This window comes from Alligator mississippiensis, chromosome 1 (assembly GCF_030867095.1).
Source record: "Alligator mississippiensis isolate rAllMis1 chromosome 1, rAllMis1, whole genome shotgun sequence".
NCBI lineage: Eukaryota > Metazoa > Chordata > Crocodylia > Alligatoridae > Alligator > Alligator mississippiensis.
In genome coordinates, this window is record NC_081824.1 from 192,197,644 (window position 1) to 192,224,561 (window position 26,918).

At 42.2% G+C, this 26,918-nt stretch overlaps 1 protein-coding gene across 3 annotated transcripts in view; it reads left to right on the forward strand.

Annotated features, from left to right (window-relative positions):
• The window catches only part of UBR2 (ubiquitin protein ligase E3 component n-recognin 2), a 105,797-nt gene extending 81,832 nt beyond the window's left edge, over positions 1-23,965 (forward strand). For all 3 annotated transcript variants that reach the window (XM_006266031.4, XM_014598085.3, XM_019483230.2), the window contains exons 35-47: positions 1,072-1,220; positions 1,317-1,372; positions 3,304-3,400; positions 7,933-8,000; positions 8,409-8,544; positions 10,739-10,829; positions 11,770-11,900; positions 13,152-13,260; positions 14,746-14,802; positions 17,816-17,893; positions 18,999-19,169; positions 19,563-19,664; positions 21,544-23,965. In XM_006266031.4, coding sequence (XP_006266093.1) covers positions 1,072-1,220; positions 1,317-1,372; positions 3,304-3,400; positions 7,933-8,000; positions 8,409-8,544; positions 10,739-10,829; positions 11,770-11,900; positions 13,152-13,260; positions 14,746-14,802; positions 17,816-17,893; positions 18,999-19,169; positions 19,563-19,664; positions 21,544-21,685 — 1,387 coding nt within the window. In that variant the 3' untranslated portion in view covers positions 21,686-23,965. The remainder of the gene's footprint in view (positions 1-1,071; positions 1,221-1,316; positions 1,373-3,303; positions 3,401-7,932; positions 8,001-8,408; positions 8,545-10,738; positions 10,830-11,769; positions 11,901-13,151; positions 13,261-14,745; positions 14,803-17,815; positions 17,894-18,998; positions 19,170-19,562; positions 19,665-21,543) is intronic.
• The last annotated feature ends 2,953 nt before the right edge of the window (positions 23,966-26,918 follow it).

The window sequence follows — 26,918 nt, forward strand, 5'->3', positions numbered from 1 at the left end:
AGGAGGTTGGACTAGAGGACCCCTCTGAGGTCCCTTCCAACCCTAACTTTCTATGATTCTGTATCTATTACATAATTTCAGAGTCATAATTAAAGTTGATTGTTACTTGAGTTAGAAAATTCAATATAACTATAAATACAGTTTTTTTAAATTACAAAGTTGTACGTTTCTTAACATATTAAAATGTAATTTACAGGACCAAGATATTTGGATACTTTTCTATTTGTATGTTAATAATTTTCCTGTAATAGGAGAGTATTCTAAGAATGTACTTCATTAATTGGTGGTTGTCAGTATGGTCACATATATTAAACTCTATAGTCCTAACTGTTTACAAAATGTTGCCTTCAGAATTGTACTTGCTACTTCCAGTAGAGTCATAATTGTGTTCTATCCAGTTTCTTCCAGGGCAGAACATGGTTACTGGTATATAAACTCATAAAATTCCAATCTGATCAAAAATACTAAAATTGGATTGCCCTCCAACTGAGAGAAGCAGTTGAATAATAAAAAGGGACAAATTCTTCCTAAAGCATTCACACAAGCAAGTCAAGTAGGTCAAATAGTCTAACTTCAGGGGTGGCTAGCCTGCTGCACGAGTGCCTCAAGTGCCATAAATAACCTCCATGTGGCATGTGACAGATCACTGGGAGGGGACAGGCAGCATCACAGCAGCAGATAGGGCAGGAAGTGGAAGCAGGATAGAAAATCAAGTAGGGAGCACAGGACAGGAAGCAGAAAGCAGAGTAGGAGGTTGGGCAGAGAGCACAGAATAGGGAACAAAGCAGAGCAGCAGATCAGGCAGAGGAAGATCGCAGTGGCTCTTGAGGAGGATGCAGGGCTAGTTTGTGGCATTCCAATTTAAAAGGCTGGCCCCCACTGTTCTACATGCTTTTTCAAGGTAAGGAGGATATTTAAGTTGTGACAAATTTTTACACATCAGAACATTTGGAGATGAGGCTACTCGTTGATTAACTTGTCTGCTAACAGAATAAAATTTTCTGATGTGGTAGAGAGAGAATATTTTTAAGCTCGCAGATAAAACAAATGTATGTTTCTTATTTCTCTTAGGAATCCATATTCTGAGAGCATTAGAGAGATGCTGACCACATTTGCTACAGCAACCTACAAGGTGGGACTGAAGGTTCATCCAAATGAAGAGGATCCACGTGTACCCATAATGTGCTGGGGTAGCTGTGCTTACACAATACAGACTATAGGTAATATTTTATTAGTATACATTAATATGTGTTTACAGACAGACTTAAATTCACAGTATTGAGACTTTATTTGGATTTTTGTTTTACCTCCTGCAGAACGAATTTTAGCTGATGAAGATAAACCATTATTTGGTCACTTACCTTGCCGACAGGTAAGATTAAATAGCAGCTTCAGTTCTTTGAATCACTGGACCGAGCATAGATTGTCTATTTTTTTTAATTGCAATGCTAAAAATGTAGATTATAAATATTGGACAGTTTTTTTTAATTTGGATCCCACCCTTTCCTCTTTCAGAGTCATGAATGTGATAGCCTAAGCAAGGTGGTTTGACAGTACGTTCTCTGTTTATGCACACATTGATATCTTTATTAGGGCTAGGGACAGAAATTACACATAAACTGGTATAAATGATCAGAAACTGGTTCAAATCTATAACGCAACAAAAGTTCAGTGTACATAAACCTCTTTCAAAATGGCCAAAACAGGTTGAGGATAAACGTGGATGGATGTAGTATCAGACCTGACTGATTTAGGTTAAATCAATCTATTGAGCTTTTGTCCCTGAACCTCTGTAGGTTCAAGTTAACTCAGTCTTCATGCATCCCAGGATGCTTTGCACCTCCCCACAAACCACCCCCCTTGAAGGGTGGGTAGTCTAGCCATGGCCAAAGCTGTCTGCTTCAGCAGTGTAGGGAGGCCTGCTCTGGTCCCCCCCTGGCTTCTGGCTTTGGCCATTGCAAGCACGGTTGCATTTCCAGAATCAAAAATGAATGTCTGTTCACTTGCTTATTGGTTCAGTCTACACAGCTTAGACCGGGGGTCGGCAACCCCTGGCATGTGTGCCACCAAGGCCATTTTGCTTGGCATGCTGCAGTCAGCCCCGGCTCCGGGTAGCTGCTGCCAGCAATGGAGCCTGGGCTGCTCCCAGCAGGGTTTGCTGTGTCCCAGCTAACTGCTGGGAGCAGCCCAGGATCCCGGCTGGCAGCATCTCCCCAGAGCTGGGGCCGGCTGCAGCCAGGAGGCTCCAAACAGCTGTGCCAGGCTCTGGCATCAGCTCTGCACCAGCATGTGCAGGCGTGCCTTGGAGTGGGCGGTGGGGGCGGGACCTGTGGCAGCGCAGCCCCAGTCTCTCCCTTGTTCCTGGCATGGAGGTGATGAGTCCAGTGCAGCTGTTTGTAGCCAGCCCAGGCTCTGGTCAGCTTCAGCAAGCAGTGGGCTGGCTGCAAACAGCTGTGCTGGGCTCATCACCTCTGTGCCGGAAGCAGGGGAGAGACAGGGGCTGCGCTGCCGCAGGCCCCGCCCCCACCTCCTGCTCAGAGGCACACCTGCACGCGCCAGTGTGGAGCTGATGCTGGAGTCCGGCACAGATGTTTGGAGCCTCCCGGCTGCAGCCGGCCCCAGCTCTGGGGAGCTGCTGCCAGCTGAGATCCAGGGCTGCTCCTAGCAGGCAGCTGGGACGCTGCAAGCCCTGCTGGGAACAGCCTGGGCTCCAGCAGCTACCCAGAGCTGGGGTAGCTGCTGGCAGCCACAGAGCCCGGGCTGGGGGGCAGGGGCTTTGGGTGGTGGGCAAGGGGCAGTATGGCTGGGGGACAGGGGCTATGGGTGAGGGGCAAGGAGCAGTAGGGCTGGGGGGAAAGTGCAGTAGGGCTGGGGGGTAGGGGCTTTGCGTGTGGGGCAAGGGGCAGTAGGGCTGGGGACCAGGGGCTTTGGGTGGAGGGCAGGAGGCACAAGCAGGGCATCCTGCCATGTACCCCTTGCCCTTATTTTGTTGTTTTTTTGGCATGCCAGCACTCCGGCACCTTCCAAGGTAGGTAGGCATTATGGTGTTTTTCGGCACTCCAGCCAGAAACGTTGCCTACCCCTGGCTTGGACTAACCTACAAAGATTGAATCAATTCAGTCTCGGACTTTTTGACGGTCTCTGCTTAGCCCACATGTTCAGAAAGATGCATTGATTGTCCTTAAAAATAAATGTACTAAATACTGTCAATACATAGCTGATATATATAGTGTATGGAGACTAAACTTTGTTTTATCTTGAAGACCTGGTTTAATTGTGACATTCTGTTATTTGATTTCTTAGGATGATTGCCTTACATCATTAACGAGATTTGCAGCAGCACACTGGACAGTTGCCTCTCTGTCGGCAGTACAGGGTCACTTTTGTACACTTTTAGCATGTAAGCATGTACTCTTACATTATTTTTTATTGCATAAAAGTGCAGTCTCCTAAAGCAGACAGACTTGCTTACATTTAGCAGTGTGATCATTTGAGGAACGGATTTGCTTATCGTGTACAGTTTTAGGTCATAAACCATTAGCTCTTACGTTTATATATGTGACCAGAACACATGATGTTGAAGTATGTAAAGACTTCTTTTGAGAATAAATTCAAGCCTGGGGACTGGAATTCTGTGGACTGTTACAGAAGAAAGATAAGCTGTCCAGTGCAGGGTAGTGACTGCAGTTGTGTTTATTCAATGTATTTTTCATTATCGAATGGCTTTCAAGAGGAATTGTATTGCAGTCTTTCAGATAATGAAGAAAGCTGTGTTGAAGCTTAAGAAGGGAGAATGCTGAGAATAAAATCAGGCAATAGAAGTAATGTGAAGCTAGGAAAGTTTATAAATGTTTCTAATCTGAAGTTATTTATATACCTATATAACTGGCAAGAAATGTAATTATAAGAAGACATAGATTTATAGATTGTAAGGGTGGAAGGGACTTTGGAAGATCATCAGGTCCAGCCCCCTGCACCAGGCAGAAAAGACAGGTGGGGTCAGGTGACCTCAGCAAGATGACTACCCAGTCTCCTCTTGAAGATTTCCAGGGTAGGCAGTTGCACCACCTCTGGAGGGAGCTTATTCTAGTCTGGACACCCTAACTGTGAAGAAGTTTTTCCTAATGTTGAGCCTGAAACAGTCTTCCAGGAGTTTGTGGTCATTACTCCTGGTTCTCCCCAAGGGTGCCCTGGTGAATAGTTGTTTACCAAGCCCCCGATGTATTCCCCTAATGTAGCAGTAAACTGCTACCAAGTCCCTTCTCAGCCTTCAGAGTCCCAGGTCCCTCAGTCTTTCCTCATATGACTTGCCATGCAAGCCTCTAATCATACGGCGGGTGGCCCTTCTCTGGAATCTCTCAAGTTGTACCACGTCCTTGTTAAAGTGCAGTGCCCAGAACCGGATGCAGTACTCCAGTTGGGGTATCACCAGTGCTGAGTAGAGCGGAAGAATTGCCTCCTTGGTCTTACTGGAGATGCATCGATTGATGCATGCCGGAGTATTATTTGCCCTGCTGGCAACAGAGTTGCACTACCAGCTTATATTCATGCTGTGGTCTATTATTACCCCCAGGTCTCTTTCATTCGTAGTGCTGGTCAGGTTGGTGTTGCGAAGCCTGTAGGTGTGCATGGGAAGGTTTATCCCCAGGTGGAGCATTTTACATTTCTCAATGTTGAACTTAATCTGGTTCTGACTTGCCCAACTTGCTAGCCTGTCTAGATTCACCTGTATCCGTAACCTATCTTGAAGTGTGACCACGCTTCCCCATAACTTGGTGTCATCTGCGAACTTGGCCAGTGAGCTCTTCACGCCCTCATCCAAATCATTGATGAAGATGCTGAAAAGTACAGGACCAAGCACTGACCTCTGTGGGACACCGCTGCCCACTTCTCGCCAAGACAACACAGATCCGTTCATTAGGACTCTCTGGGTCCTACCCCACAGCCAGTTTCATACCGACCTAACCATCTCGCAGTTAAGTCCACGCGTGAGAATATTGTGGAATACCAGATCAAAGGCTTTTTGGAAGTCAAGGTACATGATATCCACCACTTCTCCCTTGTCCAGGTGGCGAGTCACCTGATCATAAAAGGAGATGAGGTTGGTAAAACAAGACCTGCCTGCTACGAAGCCATGCTGGCTGTCATTCAGAATCCTACCTTCTGCAAGCCTATCGCACATAGACTCCTTCATTATTTTTTCCAGGATTTTCCCTGGGATAGAAGTTAGGCTAATTGGCCTATAGTTACCCAGGTTTTTCCTCCTCCCCTTCTTGAAGATGGGCACAACCTTGGCCGTCTTCTAGTCCTCAGGGACTTCTCCAGAGCACAATGAGTTTTGGAACAGTTTTTCCAGGGGCTCTGCAATGATATTGGCCAGCTCCTTCAGCACCCTCGGATGGAGTTCATTTGGTCCTGCTGACTTACATATATCTAATTTCTTTAGCTGATTACTCACCAGTTCTACAGCAACAGTAGGGAGGCACTCATTTCTGCCCTGCTCATTCTGTACCTTATCCAGCATAATTTTCCCCATGGCCCTGTGAAATACCAAGGCAAAAGTAGTCATTCAGGAGTTCAGTTTTCTCCTGAGTGTTGGTAACCAGCTTTCCTGAGTTGTTGAGCAGTGGCCCCACACTCCCATTTGCTTTTATCTTATTTCCTATGTACCTAAAGAAGGACTTTTTGTTGTCCTTGATTCCCGTTGCTAATCTAAGTTCAGTTGCCACCTTAGCCTTTCTAATCTGTTCCCTACAAGTGCGTTCAGTTGTTGCATATTCCTCCTTGGAGCTTCTCCCCAGGTTCCATTGTTTGTACGCCTCTTTCTTCTTTCTAAGGAGGACTGTGATTTCCCTATTTAGCCAGGAGGGCTTCCCAGCCGTTCTGCTGCCCTTTCTCCACATGGGAGTGGACTTCCTTTGTGCTTCAAGGATCGTGTCCTTAAGGAGTGACCACACTTCATGCACATCTTTTGCCTTTGGGCCCTGGTCCTGCAGCACTACTAGTGACCTGAGCTTGTTGAAATTTGCATTTTTGAAGTCCAAGACTTCAATCCTGCTATCAGATTTGTCTGCCTTGCGATGGACAGTGAATGTGATGGCTTCATGGTCACTGTTGCCCAGACTACCCTCTATTTTTAAGTCGGTCACCAGGTCATCTCCTTTGGCCAGGACCAAGTCTAGGAGAGCGTTAACTCTGGTAGGTCTGTATACTTCCTGAGCCAGGAAGAGCTCTTCAGTGCAGGTCAGGAAGGAACGTAACCAGTCTAACTCAGCCAAGTGTTCCTCCCAAGAGATGTCCAGATAATTGAAGTCACCCATGACAATCATGTCCTGCGCACACACGACTTTTGTCAGTTCTCAATATTGTCCAGTGTGGTGGCTGGTTTACTTTACAGTGTGATGCAATTAAAATAGTCTTACCCTGATTTTCATTGTAATCTGAGATTTTTATATTAGGGGTTACAAGGTTTAGTGACGTTCTTTATTGGCTGGAATGTTAAAACATGCGTGATTTGTTTGCTTTTAAATGAATCTAAGTGCAGGGATAACCAACCTGCAGCAGGATTACCGCAAGGGGTACAAGCAGCCTCTATTTGTGGCACACAACAGATCAGGAAGGGGACAGGCAGTACAGCACCAGGCAAGGCAGGGAGCAGAAATCAGAGCAGGAGATTGGGCAGAGAACACAGAGTAAGGAACAAAAAACAGAGCAGGAGATCAGGAAGAGGTTTGGAGTGGCACTTAGGCAGAACGAAGGTCTAATTTGGCATGCCTGCTGAAAATTTGTCCCCATTGCTCTAGTGAATGCAGAAGGAATAGCGAAGTCTAGCTGTTGTCCAGATTGCTTGCTTTATACATTTTGTTTGGTTATTGTTAGCTTAAATGTCCAGATTTATTTGCTTTGGGCATAATGTAATAATGAAGTATGATTTTTTTAATCTTTCCATGATCTAAACTTAGTTAAAATAAATATTATAACACAGTAGAAATTCATTAGTGCAACATGAAATGAGTGGTAAATAAAGGCTTGCATTAAGTTTCATTTAAGCCAGTATGTAGCAGCATCTAGGAAATATCAGTAAGCTATATGGTTATCTTCTTCTCTGCAATCTGACCTATAATATAAAAGCAAATCTCTAGCTGTTATAATTGCCAGGCAAACCTCAAATGTGAACCAAATGTGATCGATGCTGAGGTCTGTTGAGAGCCAGGGACAATAACTTTGAAGCGTGAACCAACACATTTGTCTCAGAAGTGGTATTGCTGTGAAGCATGAGTTAATTTCAGTTGTATCATTCATTTTTAATGTAAGGAAGGCAAAGAAGATGCTATAGATCTGCAAAATTCAGAGTAAGGATGCCTTTAGAGAGGGGTTGCTAGAGCCAGATGCAAAGAATCTGACAGAATTTATAGATGTGTTTAAGTCCACAGAGGGGAGCCAAACACCAATAACCCAGCAGACTTAAGACAGTTATATGCTGTGTCTTGAACATTTGTGCAGTCTGCAGTGATACAGTGAGCAGCGTCTCAAATGTTCTTTTGACTTATAAGGAGAGATGGTATTTTTGAGGGGCAGTTTTGGGGAGAATACTGTTACCTTATTTTTCTTGTTTAAGTCCTAACTATAATTAGGAGAAGAAAAATCTGAATCAGAACTGTGGATAAAGCAGTTAATTTTAGAAGTATTGTTTTTGCCTTATTTTGGTGCAGTCTAAAGGCTAGTGAATGAAATAACTTATTCCTGTAGTGTAAACCAAGTCAAACCAAGACAAAGGATTTTTCAATAAGCCCTTAAAGTATTTAATGTACAAGTCTGGTGGCTGTAATCTAGGTTGTATAAAAAGTAGAGGTAGAATCTTTTTGCTGGATAATATAAATTGAGACCTTTTGTGGGTTGTTTTTTGTTTGTTTGTTTTTTTTAAATATTCAGCACTGGTGCCTAATGAAAAACATGGAAATCTTCCATGCATACTTGATATTGACATGCTTCATTTATTGGTAAGTAATTCATATAAACTAAATTGTTGGTCCATGAGGATCTTTATTTGTCCAAGCCTCAATGCTTTATTTTCTGTGTAACATTGCATTTTGTGGAAGGGGTATAGCTATTTAGGAACATATGTTTTCCTTTAACATTTTAATACTTCTTTTGCTATAACTAATCTTTATCCCCCTCCCTGGGAATGCTGTGGAAGCAAAATTCAGCCTCAGGGAAACCCACACTGTTTAATAGTTATTTCTCTATCCCATGAACCATTGGGGAAACTGCCTTCAAAATTTGTCCCATCAAAATGTCCTGCAGCACATAGGATTGTGGCTACAACCTGTGCAGGAATAAAAGTTCAGATTCTTGAGCTATGGTGGAGAAAGGAGAAGACACATGTCCTTCTTTGTTTTATTTTACAGGTAAGCTTGGTGCTGTCCTTCCCTGCCATACACTGCCAGGATTTTTCAGGCGTTAGTTTAGCCACTGGAGATCTTCACCTCTTCCATCTTGTCACTATGGCACACATAGTGCAAATTCTACTTACCTCATCAACAGGTAATGATCTCTCTCTCTCTCTTCCAGTATTTCTTTAAACAAGCATTTAGCTTTGCTAGTGTAGTATTTTGTACCAGCACACAGTAGCAGTAAAGTGCTCATAGTATATGAGTGCAGCTTATACCAGCAGGACTGTGCTTTTACTGGTTTTGCTTGTTCTAGTTCACCCACTGCTCTCCCTTGAGACTGGGGGCAGAGAGGAAGAGCAGCTGCTCCAGGCAGGGGAGCTTTGCTCCATGGCTTCACTCCCTTCCTGGACTGGTCTAGCTAGGGAAGGGAGTGGCAAGGCACAGCCCCCAGCCTGGGCTTGGGAAGAGGCTGAGGGCTGTTCCTCATTGCTTCCTCCCCATCTCAGACCAGTCTAGGAGGGGAAAGGAAGAGGAGTGGTCGCCACTAATCCTTTCCTCTTCCCCAAGCCAGGGAAAATGCTCAGCTTGAGAGAGGGCTGGGGGGGTATGCCTCGCTACTCCCTTCTCCTGTCTGACCAGTCTGAGAGAGGGGAGGAGAGGAGCAGACGCTGCTGTTCCCTGTCTCTTCTCCAAGCTGGCCACTGCCCTGCTTGGGGCAGCAACTTTGCCCTAGTGCTCCCTCCATTTTGCTTCCAGAGACTGGGAGTAGAGTGAAGGAGTCTGCTCCCAGAGCCTGATCATGGGCAGGTACCTTCACTTGCTACTCTGCTCCCCCTGAGGACTGAGAGGAGTAAAGCAGGCACTGCTCCCCTCCCCAGAACGGGATCACCCTTGTCTTGGGAAGGCACAAAGCAGGGGAGAAGGGGTGGTTACAGACTGCATGTCTCTACTGCTCCCTCTCCTTGAGAGGGTGGGGACTTTCTGAGACATTTCCTCCTGGTAGTATTGGATGTCTATACAGTCATTGACAGTTGCATCGGATTCCTTATGTGAGGCAATCTGCTTTTTCTTGTGTTATCAGAGGTGTAATTGTCTACTGGAGTATTTTACTCGTATGTTCTTAGTCTCTCATTTAAAAAAATTGTTATACATCAGTATCATTTTAAATTGGTGTTGTCCAAATTCTGAGTGCCTAGGGGCTGCAGGACCTTCGGCAGCACACCAGAAAGGCCACGCACAACCTGGAAACGGGCTGCACACTTCAGTGAGGGCTCCACCCTCCAGCCCACCACACAGCACAGGCTGCTGATGTGCCATGTGAACTCCACAAGCCATGAGCTTCCTCCATCCCCTCCCCCTTCCGATGCGCTATCTAATCCCCTCCGTATCCTGTGTGGATGTGCCACTTAACTCTCCCTGTTTCTATGCCACATGGTTATGCTGCAATATGCCATGTGCCCCCAACCCCGGGCCTACCCCGTGCCACGCAGATAGGCTGTAGTACGTTGCTGCTCCCTCCTCTCCCCCACCCCACAGTGGGCCACTTCTGGTGCACTACACCAGCATGAATGCTGTGCAAGGTTTTTGGGTCACCCTGAGGTTTTTGGCCATAGGCTCCCAGGTAGCAGAAGCTCAAGGAGGGAGGGGGAACCCAGGGACTCCATCAGCAGAGCAAAGGGGGAAGTGGTACTTGAACCAGGAACCCAAGGGCCATATGTTAATCTCTAGGAAGCTACATGCAGCCCGTGGGTTGCCAGTTGGGCAGCCCTGATTTTTAGATGTTTGGCAGAGGTGCCAGTATAGCCAGGTCTTTGCTTGTAGTAGTACACCTCTAGTACAGTGGTGCCCAAGCTTTTTGCCCCAGGGCTGGGTGGGCAGTGTCAAGCCTGTCTGTGGCCCAGATCTGTCTAGTGGGCTCAGTCTGGTAGGCCAAGCTAGCATAGCAGGGTATGAAGCCCAACCCTGATCTGTCCGTTTAGTGGGTATGGGAGTGTGAGGAATTGTCTGGCCCCATCTGGATGTGTGGGATGGGAGGCAGGGATGGGGTTGGGGTTACCCTGATCTGGACATCCACGAGAACAGGGAACAGCAATGGCTGGGGTGAGGCTTGATCTGGCTGCATGGAGCTTCTACTGCTCCCCTGCTACCAAATTTTCTGTCTTGGTGGGACCTCTCCAGGCTGGATGCATGGCTTCATGGGCCAGAGGATGGATATGCCTGCTCTTGGATACCTCTCAATCTTCCATTCCCAAAACTTGTTTATCTATTAAAAACAACTTAAGTAACAACTCAAGTTGTTTCTAGGTTTTATAATGTGCCACATTTATCTTTCCTTTGCTTTTCAGAAGAAAATGGCATGGACCAAGAAAACACAAACAGTGAAGAAGAATTGGCAGTGCTTGCTCTGCATAAATTTCTTTGCCAGTGTACAGGAAGGTAAAATAATAGTTTCTAAGTATATAGCCATGGTTTCACATCTAGTTCCTCCATTAAGCTGCAATATCACAACACTAAATTTATAAACTGATGTTTTACATTTTGATGTCCGAAGTTTTGCTACTCAGTGGGTGTATCTACACCTGTGCTTTACTGCAGAGTGAACTAATTAGCTCTGCAGTAAAGCATCACCATCTACATGTGCACTGGTATTAAGACGCTGTAAACTAATTAACTCTGCCATAAGATAGTACTGTCCATGACAGTACTATCTTATGGCAGAGTAATTAACCGCACTGAAATGCATATGTAGATGGTGACTGGGCAGGGGCCAGACTCCTGCCTACCCCCTAGCTCCGTGGCTCCACATGGTCAGCAGCTTTGTACCCCAGCCAGCCCCTCTGTTGCCCAATGCCTCCGCCTGGGGCTGTCAACCCCCCCCACCTTCCGGTGCTCCCTGCCAGTCCGGGCCTGCTCTGCCCTGGCTCAAATTGGTGCTGTCTTGGGCTCACGTGTAGATGGTGTGCCCAGCAGCAGTTTACTCCAGCTCAAACTGCTCCAGCGTTTGTTTCATCTTAATTACACATGTAGATATGTCCAATAAGTCTTGATTCATTTGACTTAAAATAGTTACATGACAAGTTGGTACAGTTCTATGATTTATCAGTACAATTTTATAATTTGCTAATCAGCAATATAGATTTCAGCTTTATTAGGTAACTAGAGATATATATTTTAGTGGCTCTCTAATTTTGCTTTACTATTAGAGTGCTAATTTCAAAATAAATCCTGATTTCAGTCTAATTTTTAAACTAGGGTTAACTAGTTAAGATTTATTATGTTAATCCTTCTGTCAATCCAGACTTTCTTGAATTAGTTCTGCATTTTAATTTAGTCAGAAATCCTTATTATAAAAATATATACAATCTTTGCTTTTAAGTGCCTTGAAAGAAATTTCCTCAGGCTGGCATCTGTGGAGAAGTATAAAAGCTGGAATCATGCCTTTCCTGAGATGTTCTGCTATGTTTTTCCATTATTTAAATGGGGTCCCAGCACCACCAGAAATTAAAGGTAAGGCCTGTTTAGTTGTGTTGGGTTGTACAGCTTTGGAAATTATATAAAACATTTATTTCAATATTGGAAAGTATACTGAACTAAGTTTTCTTTTCAATAGTAACTGAAATGAATGTATATAGGCTTATTACTGATGCAGGACTGTTGCAATACTGCATCTACCCAAAAATACAAAAGAAAATGCTGCTTAGTTTTTAAAAGTTGTGTTTCTAAAGTAAAAGCCACATGTTTTTACGCCTATATTGATGTCCTACAATTATGCTGAAGCAAAGTAATCGTGTGGTTGTTTATTTGAAATCTTACCTCTGGCATTCTTTTCTTCAAATGAAACCTGCTTCTTCTTTCACTGATTTCAGTGAAATTAGCAGCAGGTCCTTAAGTAATCTGCAAACATGGTAATGTTATGCTCCATTTATAGTTGAATCCATGTTAGGAACAATCCTAGTTTAGGTCCAGCTGTGATAGACGTATGGGCTAAAGATAAATCTGAAGGTATAAGTTATAAAAAAAGAAAAGTTCCATCTGTGTCTCATACACATGCATGTGCATGCACACAAACATCAGGGTACTTATGTTGAAAATTGAAATATTTGAAGTTTTTAAATGCCTAATAAACTAATACGTGTAGTTTTCCTTGGACTATTGTTTAGGTAAGTTGTTCTTACAGACCATATCCTTGAGATTGTAGTCCTTCTAGAAAACTTTTAAAAGAGTGAACATTGCAATTTTATTAGTCCAGTAAGTAGCAACACACACATCTTTTGCATTGCATAATAAAAGAATACTTCCCTTTTCCCCAGGATGTTAATTTTATTTAATAGAATCTCCCAAACTTTCAACCCCATCTTTAATGGAGGGCCCGTCTAATAGTTCATAAGAGTTACTTCCCTGGCAAACTCAAAAGAGAAAATGTTATTAGATTTAATGGAGCGTGGAGACTGAACAGAACAATGAAGTAGTTCATGTAGGTCCAGGTTGATGCACCCTGTGGAGTGGGATGGGAGAGTTTGCACTGCCACTGCTTTTGTTATCTGTTTTGTGTGTCAGTACCTCAGTACTTTGCTTCCAAGCCTGGCATTGTTCAGCAGTAAATCAACATCCTATTTTTGTGTGGGAGTGGAGGAACAAAAAGAAATTGCCACCCTTTTGTAGAATAATTGTATCAAAGGTCAAACTTTATATACTATTGGTAATGTCTTTCAAAAATTGCTAGCATTATATTGACCTACCTCTTTTCTATGTTTACAGTAAATGGGGCAAACCAGTTTGAACATTTATGTAGTTATCTTTCCCTGCCAAGCAACCTTATTTGCCTTTTCCAAGAAAATAACAAAATTATGAACACATTAGTAGAAAGGTATGAAAAATTTTACTTAATTCTAATTTAGGTACAATGTACACTTAGTATAGTAATCTTGCACCAAAAAACTATAATATAATAAGAGCCTAAAAGCCGGTCTGTCCATAATGCTTTATGAGCACTCTGATGGGTTGTCTCAGCAGCCACTCACAATGCTGACTGAAACAACCAGTCAGAGTGCTCTACACAGACCACACATGGTGGAGTGCCGCCATGACAGCGGGGACAGAGGCCGCGGCGCTGGCCTCAACCACGCCTCCAGCCCTGCTCCTTGGAGGCAGAGGGGGACGGTGGAGACAGACTGACATGGTGGAGTGCTGACATGACAGTGAGGACGGAGGCGTGGGGTGATGGCGGCGCAGCGCTGGCCTGGCCCCACCCTGCTCTGCCGTCGCTGCTGCATCCAAGGGGTGGCCTCACTCCCTACCCCCAGCCCTACTCCTTAAAGGTGGCACTGGCAAGCTTTGTCCCCACCATCATGGCGGAGCTCCGTCCCCAGCAGACAGGGGAACGCAGAGGATGGCTGAGATGGACTGGCGCAGCAAAGCACCTCCATGATGGGAGGGGATGGAGCAGGGGTGCAAGACCAGTGCTGTGCTGCCAGCACCCCGTGCTGCCTCCACCTCCAAGGTGGGGGGCAAGCCACCCCTTGGATGCGGCAGTGATGTGGGGTGTTGGCGGTGGGGACGGTGGGGCAAGCTTCCCCCCACCTTGTTCCTGGCAGGTGGCAGTGGCATGGGATGATGAGCAGTGGCGCCCTGTCCCTGCCCCTCTGCCCCCCTCCCCCCCCCCTGCAGGCAGGGGGAGGTGGTGGGGAAGAGGGGAGGAAGGGATGGAGAGAAGGGAATGGGGGAGTTTCTGATGGTAGTGCCCCACTGCCACCTGGCCTCAACAACAGCCAGCAGAGAGAGGGAGGTGGTGGGGAGGGAGGGAGAAGAGAGGAAGGGGAGGGGGGTGGGATGTTATGTGTGACCAGATGCGGACTGGTGGCAGTGCAGGGCTCTGGGTGTTAGTGGCCACTGCTGCATGCAAATTCCCCTGCCCCCTTGTTCCTGGGAGCTGGCGGTGGTGTGGGGTGGAGCAGGAGGAGTGGGGGCCTGCACCAGGAGGGGTGGGGGGATGCCCATGGGACCAGATATCAGGACGGAGCATGGGGCCCCCTGGGGGTTGGGGAGGCTCGGGGGTTGGAGTTGCATGGGGCTGGAGGCGGAGTGGCAACACCATGGGGCACTGGGTGGTGGTGCTCTGTCCCTGCCTTCCCACCCCCTCATTATTCATGGTGGGCAATTTACTAGTAGTATAAATCTTTACCCTGTAATGCATGTTTTCTTGAGTGAAAGATTAATACAACCACAACAAAGTATTTTGGGATAGAGATTATATTAAATAGATATACACCAGTATTTTTATTGGTTAGGGTATGTTTTGGGAAAAGCATTGCTTACTGTAAACTAAAAGGCATTTTATTTTTCTTTATTAAAGTTGGTGTAGTAACAGTGAAGTTAAAAGATACCTGGAAGGCAAGAGACCAGCCATAAGGTAAGTAGGGTAGGATTTCAGGTCAGGAAGGGAGAAGGCTCATTTATGTGACTAAATGTAGCAATTTCCCCTGCACATTATCTGCTAGTAAAAGGTTACCATATTTACTCAAATTTAAAACTGTCTCCCAATAATTAGATTCTATATATGGAAAAAATATAGATATGTTATAATTTTCTAGGTATGAAATCTAATTATTAGCAGTTTGCCTTGAATTTGCCCCTTTCCCACTGCTACAACAGGGAGAATATATCTGGGGAGTCAGGTGCCCCCCTTGCCTTCTGCCCCTCCTCCTCTTGCTGTCAAACACTGCTCTCCCTAAACGCATGAAAGTGAGGGGCAAATTTGAAAACACTGACTTTGGAAATAAACATATAAGCAAATTACTATGGGAATGCATAGATTTAGTTTGTCCAGAACTTTTTTTATAACTACTGTCAGTTTTGGAACAGGTACTTCATAAGCATAAACTTATAAATAGTACTTTTGTACCTACTTACATGTAGTAGAAACTGTGTATGATATTAGTCCAAAACTGAAAGGCTCATGATTTTACCATATAGTCCATTGGGCTATGCCCCAGTGGAGTCAACAATATTCAAAACCATGGTGACCTGGTAGTTCAGCACTGTTTAGTACTGGGGGCTACTCTAGGTAACCCCCACAAAGGATCCATGTGTTAATTAACTCCCCTACTCATGACTGGAAATGGATGTTTTTGTCACGAGTCCTGGGATCTTCCAAAAATTTCTACGCAGATGAGGTGCAGGGCAGCCTGGTCCTGCTGCACCTGATAAAGGGTGGGGCCACTAATCATATGTGCCAGGATGAGAGAGGGGAAAACAGAGGGATTCTGGGTGACCTGTTTAGGGCACCATTTGGTGATATTTGCTAGCCACTTAAGGCTGGTGAAGAAACAGGAATTGGAAGAAATGGGAAAGAAAGGTACAGCTCAGCTGTGTTAGTGAATGGGAATACATACTGAAATATAGTCAGTCTCAGGGCTCACCATGACTTTAAAAAGAGTTGGCACTGAAGGGGACTGAGCTCAGTGAGCACTACCATAGATCTTGTTTAGATTGGCTGTACTAACTTGTCTTTGTGGTAGGTTCCTGTATGTTTGTGCAACAGGGGCCATGTGTTTTATAATGTTTTTATTTAAATCAGCTTCATAGTTGGTTTTCATGACTGAGTACATGCTGTTTTTGGCAGCAGATTAATGATATTTAAAAAGGTTTTCTTATATGTGAATGTAAGACAAGGTGCTATATTCCCCATCCTGATTGGAAGAAAAACACTTCTTCTCATGTTTGAGTAAAGATAGTATTTACAAAAATTGGTGTCAAAAGTCAGAATGGATGATTTAATTAAGCTAGTCTGATCTGCAGTACATGTAGGTCATACAATCATATCCAGTAACTCCTGAATCAAGCCTGATTAGATTAGTTTAGAGCCTGTCTTTCTAAAAGATTTCTAATCTTAATTAAAAACATTAGGTGATCAAAGGTGCTTTCTAAACTATCTGTTTTAAGAAGTAAAACATTATCATTGAGACCAAAATAGATGAAAGTGATTTAAATGATGTGGTCTTTTTAATTTTTTTATTATTTGTTGAAGGAGGCTAAATATTAGTGTTCCACTGCCCTAATTCAAAAAAAAGGAAGAAACAAAACTGACCCCCCCCAAAAAACTTAAATATAAAGTTTTCATGCTAAATAATAGAAATTAACTTTCTTGCTAAATCTGTACATAGTACCTAGTCATGTGTTAAAAATCCAAGAGTTATCAGTCATCTGATTAATTTTAAATTGAGTAACCTTTTATACCAGTAGAATATTCTAACTAAATAGCAGACAGATTTTTTCATTTGATTTTTAGGCTTCTTATTTCTGTTCTTTGCAATTCATGAAGCAGTGAAGAGATGCAAATGACTGATATGCTGGTAGTTCTTTTGTCTCTCAACATGATACATTGCGCTGCTTCTTGGACTGTTTTGAATTTGAATTTCACCACCAGATTGTTTTATTCCTTGAAAGGAAGATTCTACACAATGCAAAATCTTAGTAATCAGTGGGGGAAAACACCTTGACATCAAGAATCATAATTTTTAAACTATATGAATATCCAACATTAACATGTTCATATAATGCAGAAAAAAAAAAATTCCCTAAAGCAGAAAAGTCTTTTGATCTAGCAATTAGATCAGATTAGTGGTATAAGGCTTGCCTTACAATATTTATATCTCTTTAAGCAGGAAAAATGCTTCAGACTGGGATTTAGCTAAAATACACAATTGTGGAAGAATATAATTCTGGAATTTTTCTTTTATGTGGCTCTGAAAAATAACAATAAAAATCCAGCTCCATGCAAAAGAATCAGGAAGTATTTCAGTTGTGGGATGTTGGAATCTTTTTTTTTGTAAATCAGTTATATCTAACATATAGGTGCTGTTTCAGATGGGTAGAGAGCAGGAAAAGTAAGTGCTACCTAGATGCTAAGTAGATAGTGCAACATAGCAGCAAACATTTAAATGATAACAGCTAAGTATTTAAAAGCTGATCTGCTTTTTTATTTGAATTTTATGTAATACATAGATACGTGATTGACTCAGTGACATTGCTGACATCATCAGCAGAAAATTAGCATGCATATTCTGTACTTCTTTTGGAAGGCCATCTCTTGTTTGAGATCAGACCAATAGTTCTAGCATGCCCCACCTGCAATCTATTATCAGTTAATTATCCAAGAGTGCATTTTGATTTCTAGTAAGTTATACAATATTTTGAGCATGGTGTGTTTACAGTAATTTTAATATGTAACTTATTACAGCTATATGCCAGTGTAATGCAGTGCCATAGATAGGGAAAGATATAAGGTATGAAAGCCAAATCAAAAAGTGTTGATATTTACAAAAATGTTTCCTGTGTAACATTTGGGAAGATTAAATGACTTTTGCAATGATTGTGTCCATTATTTACTAAACTTTAAGTGGTAATTTATTTTTTCATTCTAGCTATGCAAGAGATTCTAACAAATTAATAGACCTTCCAGATGATTACAGCTGCCTCATTAATCAAGCATCTAATTTCTCGTAAGTTTTATGCTGTTACGATGAGGAGCTTTAAAAGCCATGATACTGATGAAGTGGAAAATCTCCTAAAGGATTTAGAAAATTATAAAGGGTACAGACAGAATTGACAATTTTCACCCGATCTGGCCACAGAAAGCAGTCTATAGCTGTGACCAAACACAAATGCACAGCTGTAGACAGCTTCAAAAATGGCTAATCAGGTGAAAATCTGACCCCTCATTGCTTGAGGTATCAGATAAAGATTTCCAAAATGTAGCATCTTTTTTAACTTGTCTGCAGAGCTCCCAGCCTGTTTCTCTCTTCAGAACAGGAGGGGATAGAGGGAACAGAGGGAGTTCAGTCTAGGAGTTATTCACCCCTTTGGAGGGTGGGGCGGGTGTATTGGGAGCTCCCCCAAGGTGAATTTTGGGGTGGTTGCAGCCCCCCCTACCCCCTGTATGTAACCCCCCTCCCCCCTGTAGCCCCTTCCCAGCACTGCTGCCACCCACCATGAGTGAAGCGTGGCCCAGCCCCACCCTGCCAGGAAGAGCCTAGCACAGCCCCCAGTTCTAGCCTGCAGCAGCAGCCCGCCCCTGCCCTGCACGTTGATCCAGAGGCACACAGCCTCATGCCCCCCCTAGGGTGCACATAGCAGCAGGAGCCATGCCCCCTGGATGAGCCATTCACAGCTCTGTCCCACATCCCACCTTGGCTGTGCAGTGCCTGCCCCAGCCCCCCTGCATCGCTCACTGCTGTGTGCATGCCCCTCCTCACCCCTGCTGCAGCCGCTAGAAGCCCGTGGCCAGGCTGCCTTGCAGCCCTATCACTGCCCCACATTTAGAGGGGCTAAGCCCCATTAGCGTGCCCCCCCCCCCCCTTCCACTGCCTATGGTTACAGCTGGGTACACCCAAAGTTAATAATACATGTTAATAGCGCTCTTTTCTTTTATGATTAATAAGATACCTATGAAATAGAAATTTCAGGGTTATTGGGGCTATAACTTTAACTAGAGATGTTTCTGGAATGAAGTTAGATCTGTTGATTGCCATTTAAGTCTTTATTCTGTAGTAAAGGTTTGAACTTTATTCACCATCGTATATAAATTTTTTGTGTGCTCACATTAAGGTGTCCAAAATCAGGTGGTGATAAAAGCAGAGCACCAACATTGTGCCTTGTATGTGGGACCATGCTGTGTTCTCAGAGTTACTGTTGTCAAACAGAGTTAGACGGGGAAGATGTTGGAGCCTGTACTGCACATACATATTTATGTGGCTCTGGAGTGGGCATATTTCTTAGGTAAGGACATAGTTGTATCTAAAAATTTTATTAGTAGGCTATGTAGTATGTATGTACATAAGGTGAATGTTACCAGTAAATGTAACTAACAGTATATTGTGTGTAAGGACAGTACTATTTGAAGAAAAGTAGCATGTTTTTGTCTTCATTGTACTTCAGAACACAACGCTTGGAAGCCTTTCTGTTTTATAAAAGTATGGTTTCTTAAAAAATTGAAAACTCCTCATAAGAGACTTTTCCCATTTATTTCTCACCTTATTTTGCAAATGCAGTTATACTATAAACTTTGCAGTGTGCACATATTCACACTTATTGGTAATTCAGGGTAATTTAGAAACTTCATCTACATTATAAAGTTAATGACCATAATGTCCTGTGTGTATTTCTTTTCAGAGTACGAGAATGTCAAGTGCTCTTTTTAGCTGGAAAAACAAAGGGCTGCTTTTATGCTCCTCCTTATCTTGATGACTATGGAGAGACAGATCAGGGACTCAGGTAATTTTTTTTTTTAAAGAAGATTATAAAGGTTCATAAAGTCTTAATTATACATTATAATTATCTAAGCTAAATACTATAGCTGGGCAATAATGTTGTAATTGTAGGCAGCAAAAAGAGCTAAATAAACCTTTTAAAAATAAATCTAGAATTAACATTTACTTAATGTTAGAAAAATCTCATGAAAACTTGTCTGATATAAAGAGGTATACTGAAGGGGATGAATTCTTAAATATTCTCTGAGACTTTCTGAAGCTCTGTAAACAGTGCTACTGACAAATAAAGATCATGCTTATATGTAGAATTGATTTAGTTTTATTATTAAATATATTTTTGTACTCTTGTCAATCTTCAGTAAAAGCCTCCTGAGATGATTTCATTTAACATCACTTTAATATAAAGCAAGGGGCATATTTGAAAACACTGACTTTGAAATAAACATGTAAGCAAATTACTGTGGGTACCCATAGACTTATCCTGTCCAGAACTCACACCTTTAATATTGCCTCTAGTTTCATTTAATATTGTCATTCTGAATCTGTTTCTATACTCAAGTCATAGAATCTTAGAAGAGTAGGGCTGGAAGGGACCCCAAGAGGTTATCTTGTCCAACCACCTTCTCGAACATCCAAACCATTGCATATGAGTCCTTTTATAACCTATACCTAAATACACAGTCAACCAACCGTGCCACACAGCTACAAAGACACCAAAAGCACCCTAATCTTTGACAGATAGAACAGGGAGACGAGGTCATTTCCTTTTCAGAAAGGAGCAGTTTAGAGCTCAGGCATATTTAACACTTACTAATTTTGCAGACATGAAGAATTTGGGGGGAATTTCAGAATTAAAATGTAGTAATAGTTGGAGTGAGATGCAAAGGTTGCTTAAATCTTACGTTCAGAATGCCCTCATCCTGATATCAATTTACACTTGCTCAGGGGCTGCTCTGAATTATGGCATTTGAAAGCAGTCACAGGGAACAAAAAAGTCTATGATTTAGCATGTTCTTTTTCATATAAGTGGCCCATTTTTGTCTGCAACGATGACTGGAGGTAAGATGAGTAGCATGTTGGCCAGAGTGTAGATTGGATTGCCTATTCAAGATCTTGCTTGCCTTGTTCAGCTAAGTAATTTTTTGGTCATATGACACCAATAATACTGGACAAGTGGCATAATTACACCTTAGAATCTAGCATTATATTTTCACGGACTTAAAAGACTTATTTGACCCATATTAGTTTCTCTCCAGGGTTGACATAATGGATACCTTGCCCAGACCAGCTAGCCCCAAAAGAATGGAATTATGAGAGGTGCATCGTTTGTTTCTCTCCTTAATTTTTCTGCTTTTACAGCTTATGTTTCTCCTGTGTACTTTTTAGTATGGGGAGTATAGGACCATAGGCTAAGACAAGTTGGTGTATCACCTTGTCTTGGACACAAGAGGTGCACATAAGGAGCGCTGTTAAAAGAAGACAGCCCTTTACATCATGTAGATAGGAATGAAACTTTTGGTATTGTCTGTAGTAGACAGTAATGTAACTGGGGAGGGAGGGGATGGGTGCACCAGGGCAGCAGCCCCAAGTGATGCTTTTGTGGAAGGAGTGGGAAAGTAGCTGTTGCTGCAGCAGTAGCTGATCATACTGCTCCTATCAGCATAGCGTGAAGTGGCAGTGACCTGCATGTAGAGCTGTGCTGCTATGTCTCTGGAAGTAGGTACTAAAGGATCAGATTTTTTGGTATCAATACTCAATGTAATTTTAGCAACTGTAATATTCAGACAGTAACTTTCAAGGCTATATCAAGATTTTGTTTAGCATGTGAAAACAAAACCTTTACAAATGTTCATTCCCTGATGTGTATCTTCTGTCATTTTCAGACGTGGGAATCCCTTGCATCTCTGCAAAGAACGATTTAAAAAGATTCAAAAGCTCTGGCAACAGCACAGTATCACAGAAGAAATTGGACACGCACAAGAAGCAAATCAGACCCTTGTTGGCATTGATTGGCAGCATTTATAATTTGTTATCTTCTGAAGACTGGAACTTTATGATGATGATGATTTTTATAACCCAATAAGCTTTTTCAAACAAAAGAGGGATTAGGAAAAAAAGTCTGATAAAATAAAAAGAACCCAGTCCTTTTATTTAACTTGTTTTCCAGTTTATTTCGTCAAGATACAAGTTATAATAACCATGTAAGCTTCTTTTTCTATGTAAGCAGGTTTTATTAGTATTATTATTTGCACTGTGCTTCCTTCACATGAAACCTCTTGGGTTATAGAACCTGGGCAAATGAACTTAAGCTTCTCATATAAAAGGAATGACTCTTTTTGGAAGTCTGGCCATGATTTCTCTTATGAACTAAAAGAGGAAAAGAGACTGCTGAAATGGAGACTAAATTGAGCACAACTATGGATTATGTTTTGCCCTGTGCTAGTAATCTGAGCCGTTTTATTTTATTTATTATTCTGCATTTTAATACTTAACTGTGTGTACATGCAATGGAATGAAGTAAGGATGCAAATAATGTAGCAAATGGATGTTGCTGTCTGTATCAGTGGATAACTATTTCATTTAGCGCATCTAAAATAATTTTGCCACTTGTATTCTTATAGGGACTTTTTTTTGTTTTTTTACTAAAATAATTAATATTAGCTTAACATGTAAAACAATTTAAAGCTATTTCCAGAGCACTGCACTCCATAGAAGTATTGTATAGTTTGCCATTGGAATTTAGCAGGGAAACCTTTTTATTTTCCATGGGTTGATGGTGGTTTTCAATATTTAAGGTTGACTTTGTGCTCTAGGAGATGTTTTAAGGCAATGACAATACATAACAAAAAATGTCATGTGAAATGTGATTTTTGTATTAATTTGGAGAAGCACAGAAGGATTTTTTCTTAATTTTTGTTAATTTTAAAAGCTATAATTTCAAATCCCATTTTTATTAAATTTCAGTTCTGCAAATAGAAACTCTCAGACACAAATGAGCAGATTACTCTATTGTTTGAAGGGCAGCAGTTACCCTGTCTGTGTGTTTGCATCTATTCATTTCCTTTTTGTTTTATCATCAGGTATATTTACTTTCTGGCATAGTATGCACTTGGCTAAAGTTCTGTAAAGATGTTTGCTTATAGTATATTTTATAAATATATTCTATAACTGCACAGATTTGCACTTGGTATGTGGGTGCCTGAAGGCAGTGAATTTTCTAGTTGTATGTAGTCAAATACTGTGTTAGACTTCCAAGACATCTCTCAAAGTGACTTTATGCCTATTGACAGAAAAATCCATGACCTCAAGTCCTGCCAGACTTCTGGCAAGTTAACTCTGATTTTTTTTTTTAAATAATCAAAACTATACTTTGACAAAGTTTTGCTCTCTTATTTCCTCTTCAGTCCAGACAAGTAATCTTTTTTAATGTCTGTTGTGTCTTCAGTTAGAATAGGTTTGATTGAATTGCTCATTTTTAGAGATGTAATGCTTCAGCAGAATTTTGTATATTTATGATGTACAGGATAGTTTTCCAAAAGCTTGGAAATAGTATTGACATGAAATACAAAATAGAAAACTTGGCCAATTTCAACTCTTGTTTCCTTAGGCCAGTATTAAATAGTCCATTTTTGTCTTTCTTCCTACATCTGCAGAATCATTAGAAAGATAATCAGCACTGAGGTTCCATATTTGCATTCCCATTCTTGAATTAGGTTCTTGTCAAGTTTTTGCTGTGCACAATACATAATAGTTTGATTCTTCCTTTGCTACAAAACTGTTTCTTTGACTTGACGGTCTTGCTGCTTTTGCTGAATTCCATAGCTTCAGGTAACATATTATTTAAATTTGAATTTAAAAATTCAGTTTACCATGGGCATAGATATTTAAAAAATAGTGAAAGGTGATCTGGTACAATTAATAATACTGACAGAATTTCTATGTAAACTAAATATTGATAGAACTTATTTTTCTTGGGTACCATAGTCTTGAGACTGAGGTTGAATGGGCTGATAAATAATGACTGCAAGTAATTGCAAAGTACACAATTTATTCTTTGGGGTTTTTTGGTAAGGTTAGCCATTCTTTACTTAAACTCTTTTTCTTTTCTGATTTGTTTTGCATGTATTTATGTTCATTGTAGAAATGTTTATATAACATGGTTTCAGTATCAGGGAAGTGTAATACATGTAATAAATTGGCTATAACTTTAATATCTGTGGATGACTTGTAAAATTTGGAATGTATCATATGTAAAAAGAAAAAATTGAAAGCATCAAAATAAATGCTTTAGGTGTTGACATTAAATTGGTACTTTTTAAACTTTTTATTCTTAGAAAGAATTTTGCTGAGCCTTTGAATTGTTAACTTTGATTGTTTTGATGTTCCAAGTATGTCACATTGTTAATCAGAGGATAACAAATACCTGGATGTGCAACAGCTGCAGTTCCCTGACTAAAAATTTAAGATGATTATAATATTAGTGTCAATTAGATAAACCTGTCTTGACCTCTACCTGAAGGTCTGATCATCATTTTAAGAGATTAAGATACATTTTGTAAGGGGCTGAAGTTTCAGCTGGCCATTAAGTGGAACAGTCTCACAAGGATTTTGGAAATGCAGTAGGCAGTAAACACAATTTACTCTTACTCAGGGGAGTCGGTTTCATGTTAGGGAACCAACAGAAGTCTGTTGATCCTTTTCCTGGTGTGCAGGACATTGTCTTTAATGTTGCAAACAGATTCTGTTTGGTAGAAAATTTTAATTTAAGCTTAACTTCCCTTGGGCTTCTCTCATTCCTTTCTTGTCTAAACCTCTTCCTCTTGTCCCTCCTAAACTATAATCTGTTAAATCTGTTCCAGTACTATAGTCTCTAATGTTGTTTAGTGAATGAGCCTCAATTCCTTAAGATATGCCTCACATTCACTTTTCTGTGAAAGGCCACAAAGTCCTAAAATGCTGATGACTGTGCAGTTTTGGGATTTCACATGCAGCAGCTGAACACAGGTCTTACTTGTTTCAGTGTAGAATCATTCAGCCAGGTTCAGCTATAACCTCTTACTCTTTCCAGTGCAGCCTATCTTTTCAGCCCTCAGATCCTTAGGCTATGTTCTTCTGGACTGATGAGCACAGCTACCAGAAGGTTAACTTTTCGCTTCTTTAGAGGCCAGCTTTCTCACTTAGGATACCTGCTTCAGATTACACTCCCCTTCAATGTCACTTACCCTGTGAGAGAGACTTTCCTTCAGCAGAAAACCAGGAATTGATATCTGATCTGTTGTTTCCATGAGCCTGCCTCTGGCTTGCTCACAGGGGCCTTCTGTTAGGCTTCATAGTACCACTTCTTTGCACTGTCCCTAGCCTACCTCTTGGGACAATAATGACACAGTCCAACTTGGCCTCTGCCTCTACTCTCACTGCTGCTGATGGCAGTGTTGTTTATGAGTCTGCACTGACTAGTCACTGTTGTCTGTTACTGGGTTTCCGTAGGCTGAAGTCTTGTGCTAATCCCAGGACTCTTAACCCACTTTTCAAACTCCTCATTTCCCCTCATTTTCAAACTGTTGACCACTGTGTAGAGGGAAAACCACTTGTGCTCCAATCCTGACTGACATTAACACAAAGAGATTGCTGTACAGGCACTCCTCACTTAATGACCGAGTTCCGTTCCTGCAACTAGGTCATTAAGCGAATTGGTCAATAAGCGAGGAGCCGCCCCTTGATACTGCGTGCCTTGGCTTGAGACGTCGCGCTGCTGTTTCCACGACCAAAGTTCTCGTACTTACGACCAGTTCTCGCTGGTCGTAAGTCCGCGCGGTCGTTAAACAGGTAGGTCGTTAAGTGAGGAGTACCTGTACTTCCATTTGTGGTCTTGTAACCAAATAGCTTTTACTTTGGAGTTGGATGCTGTGCTGCTGAGTTAATCTGGGCAGAGGAAGAAGAAAAAACAACTCAAGCAGCCACTTGCAGATTAAAATTTTCTGGAGCAGCTTTGCTCAGTAGCATGCTGTATCTTGGGAAGCTAGCAATGACTAGTGGAAAAGGCTAGTGATGCAAGTATGGGATGACTAACAGAAAAGAGACATTTACTTTAATCTGTGTAGAGTTGCTGTGGAGCTGATGTGGCAGCACACGAATGCAAAACTGCCTTCCTGGAGAACTGGATCGCCATTGCTATCTGGAAGCTTGTCACATACAATTACTACCAACTTGTGTTAGTAGATCTATTGTTGGGACTGTTGTGTGATGTTATAAAGGGGGTGCTGATGCCCTCAGTTACAAAGCTTGATGGTGCGTAAGAGGTTATGGATGGACGTGTGTGACCTGAGATTCTCAAATTATATTGGAGCTTTTAATGACACCATAGATTTCATAGACATTAGGGTTGGAAGGGACCTTGAAGATCATCAAGTCCAGCCCCCTGCCCCAGGGGCAGGAAGTCAGCTAGGGTCAAAGGATCCCAGCAAGATAAGCATCCAAACGTTTCAGTGTGCCTCTTCTTTGTCCCCTACACTGAATCTTAGATTTAACAAATAGAAGGCTAGTCCAAGACCTGGCTGTTTGCTGCAAAAGATTTTCCACTGTTAATGTTGGGCGGAAATAGTCAGGGAAGGTTCATTATACTATTGGTTCATAAGGCTGTATAGAAATTCAAGGTTGTTTTCCTCAAGGAGGGGAAAGTCCATGCCCAAAATGATTATGGCCACTAATGATGCAGGCAGATGGTTGGCATTGTTAGTCTCAAGTCAGAAAGTAGTGCAGGGTGACACATTAGGAACTGTCTGATTCAGAGAGGTGTGAGCTTCTGAAAGCTATGACCTACTTTGTCTGATGCTATGAATGGACAGATGCTGATGAAGTAGGTTGTTGTCTTTGAAAGCTGTGTCTGTCTGAACCAGTTGATCTCTAAGGGTGCCATACATGTCCTCTGGGGTAGAGGGTGTGTTTTAATTAGAGCGGCTCTTGGGAGAGTCTCGTGTATTCAGCAGCCTGCATTTCAAAACGGCATTGGGGGCGCTTTAAAGCTTGTTCATTATGCTTTAGTTAAAGCGCCCCACCCCAGGCCCACCACCATGTTAAAATATGGGGTGCTGAATACAGGAGACGCTTCAGCATACTGGAACACTTTGATTAGAACGCACCAGAAGATTCAATTAATCAAGTCCTCTCCGAGTTCGAATTGGAACATGTTGGAGAACATGTAAAGGTGCCCTAAAGTGCTGCCCTGCCCTGTCTTCTGTTTGGCTACTAATGGTGGTGA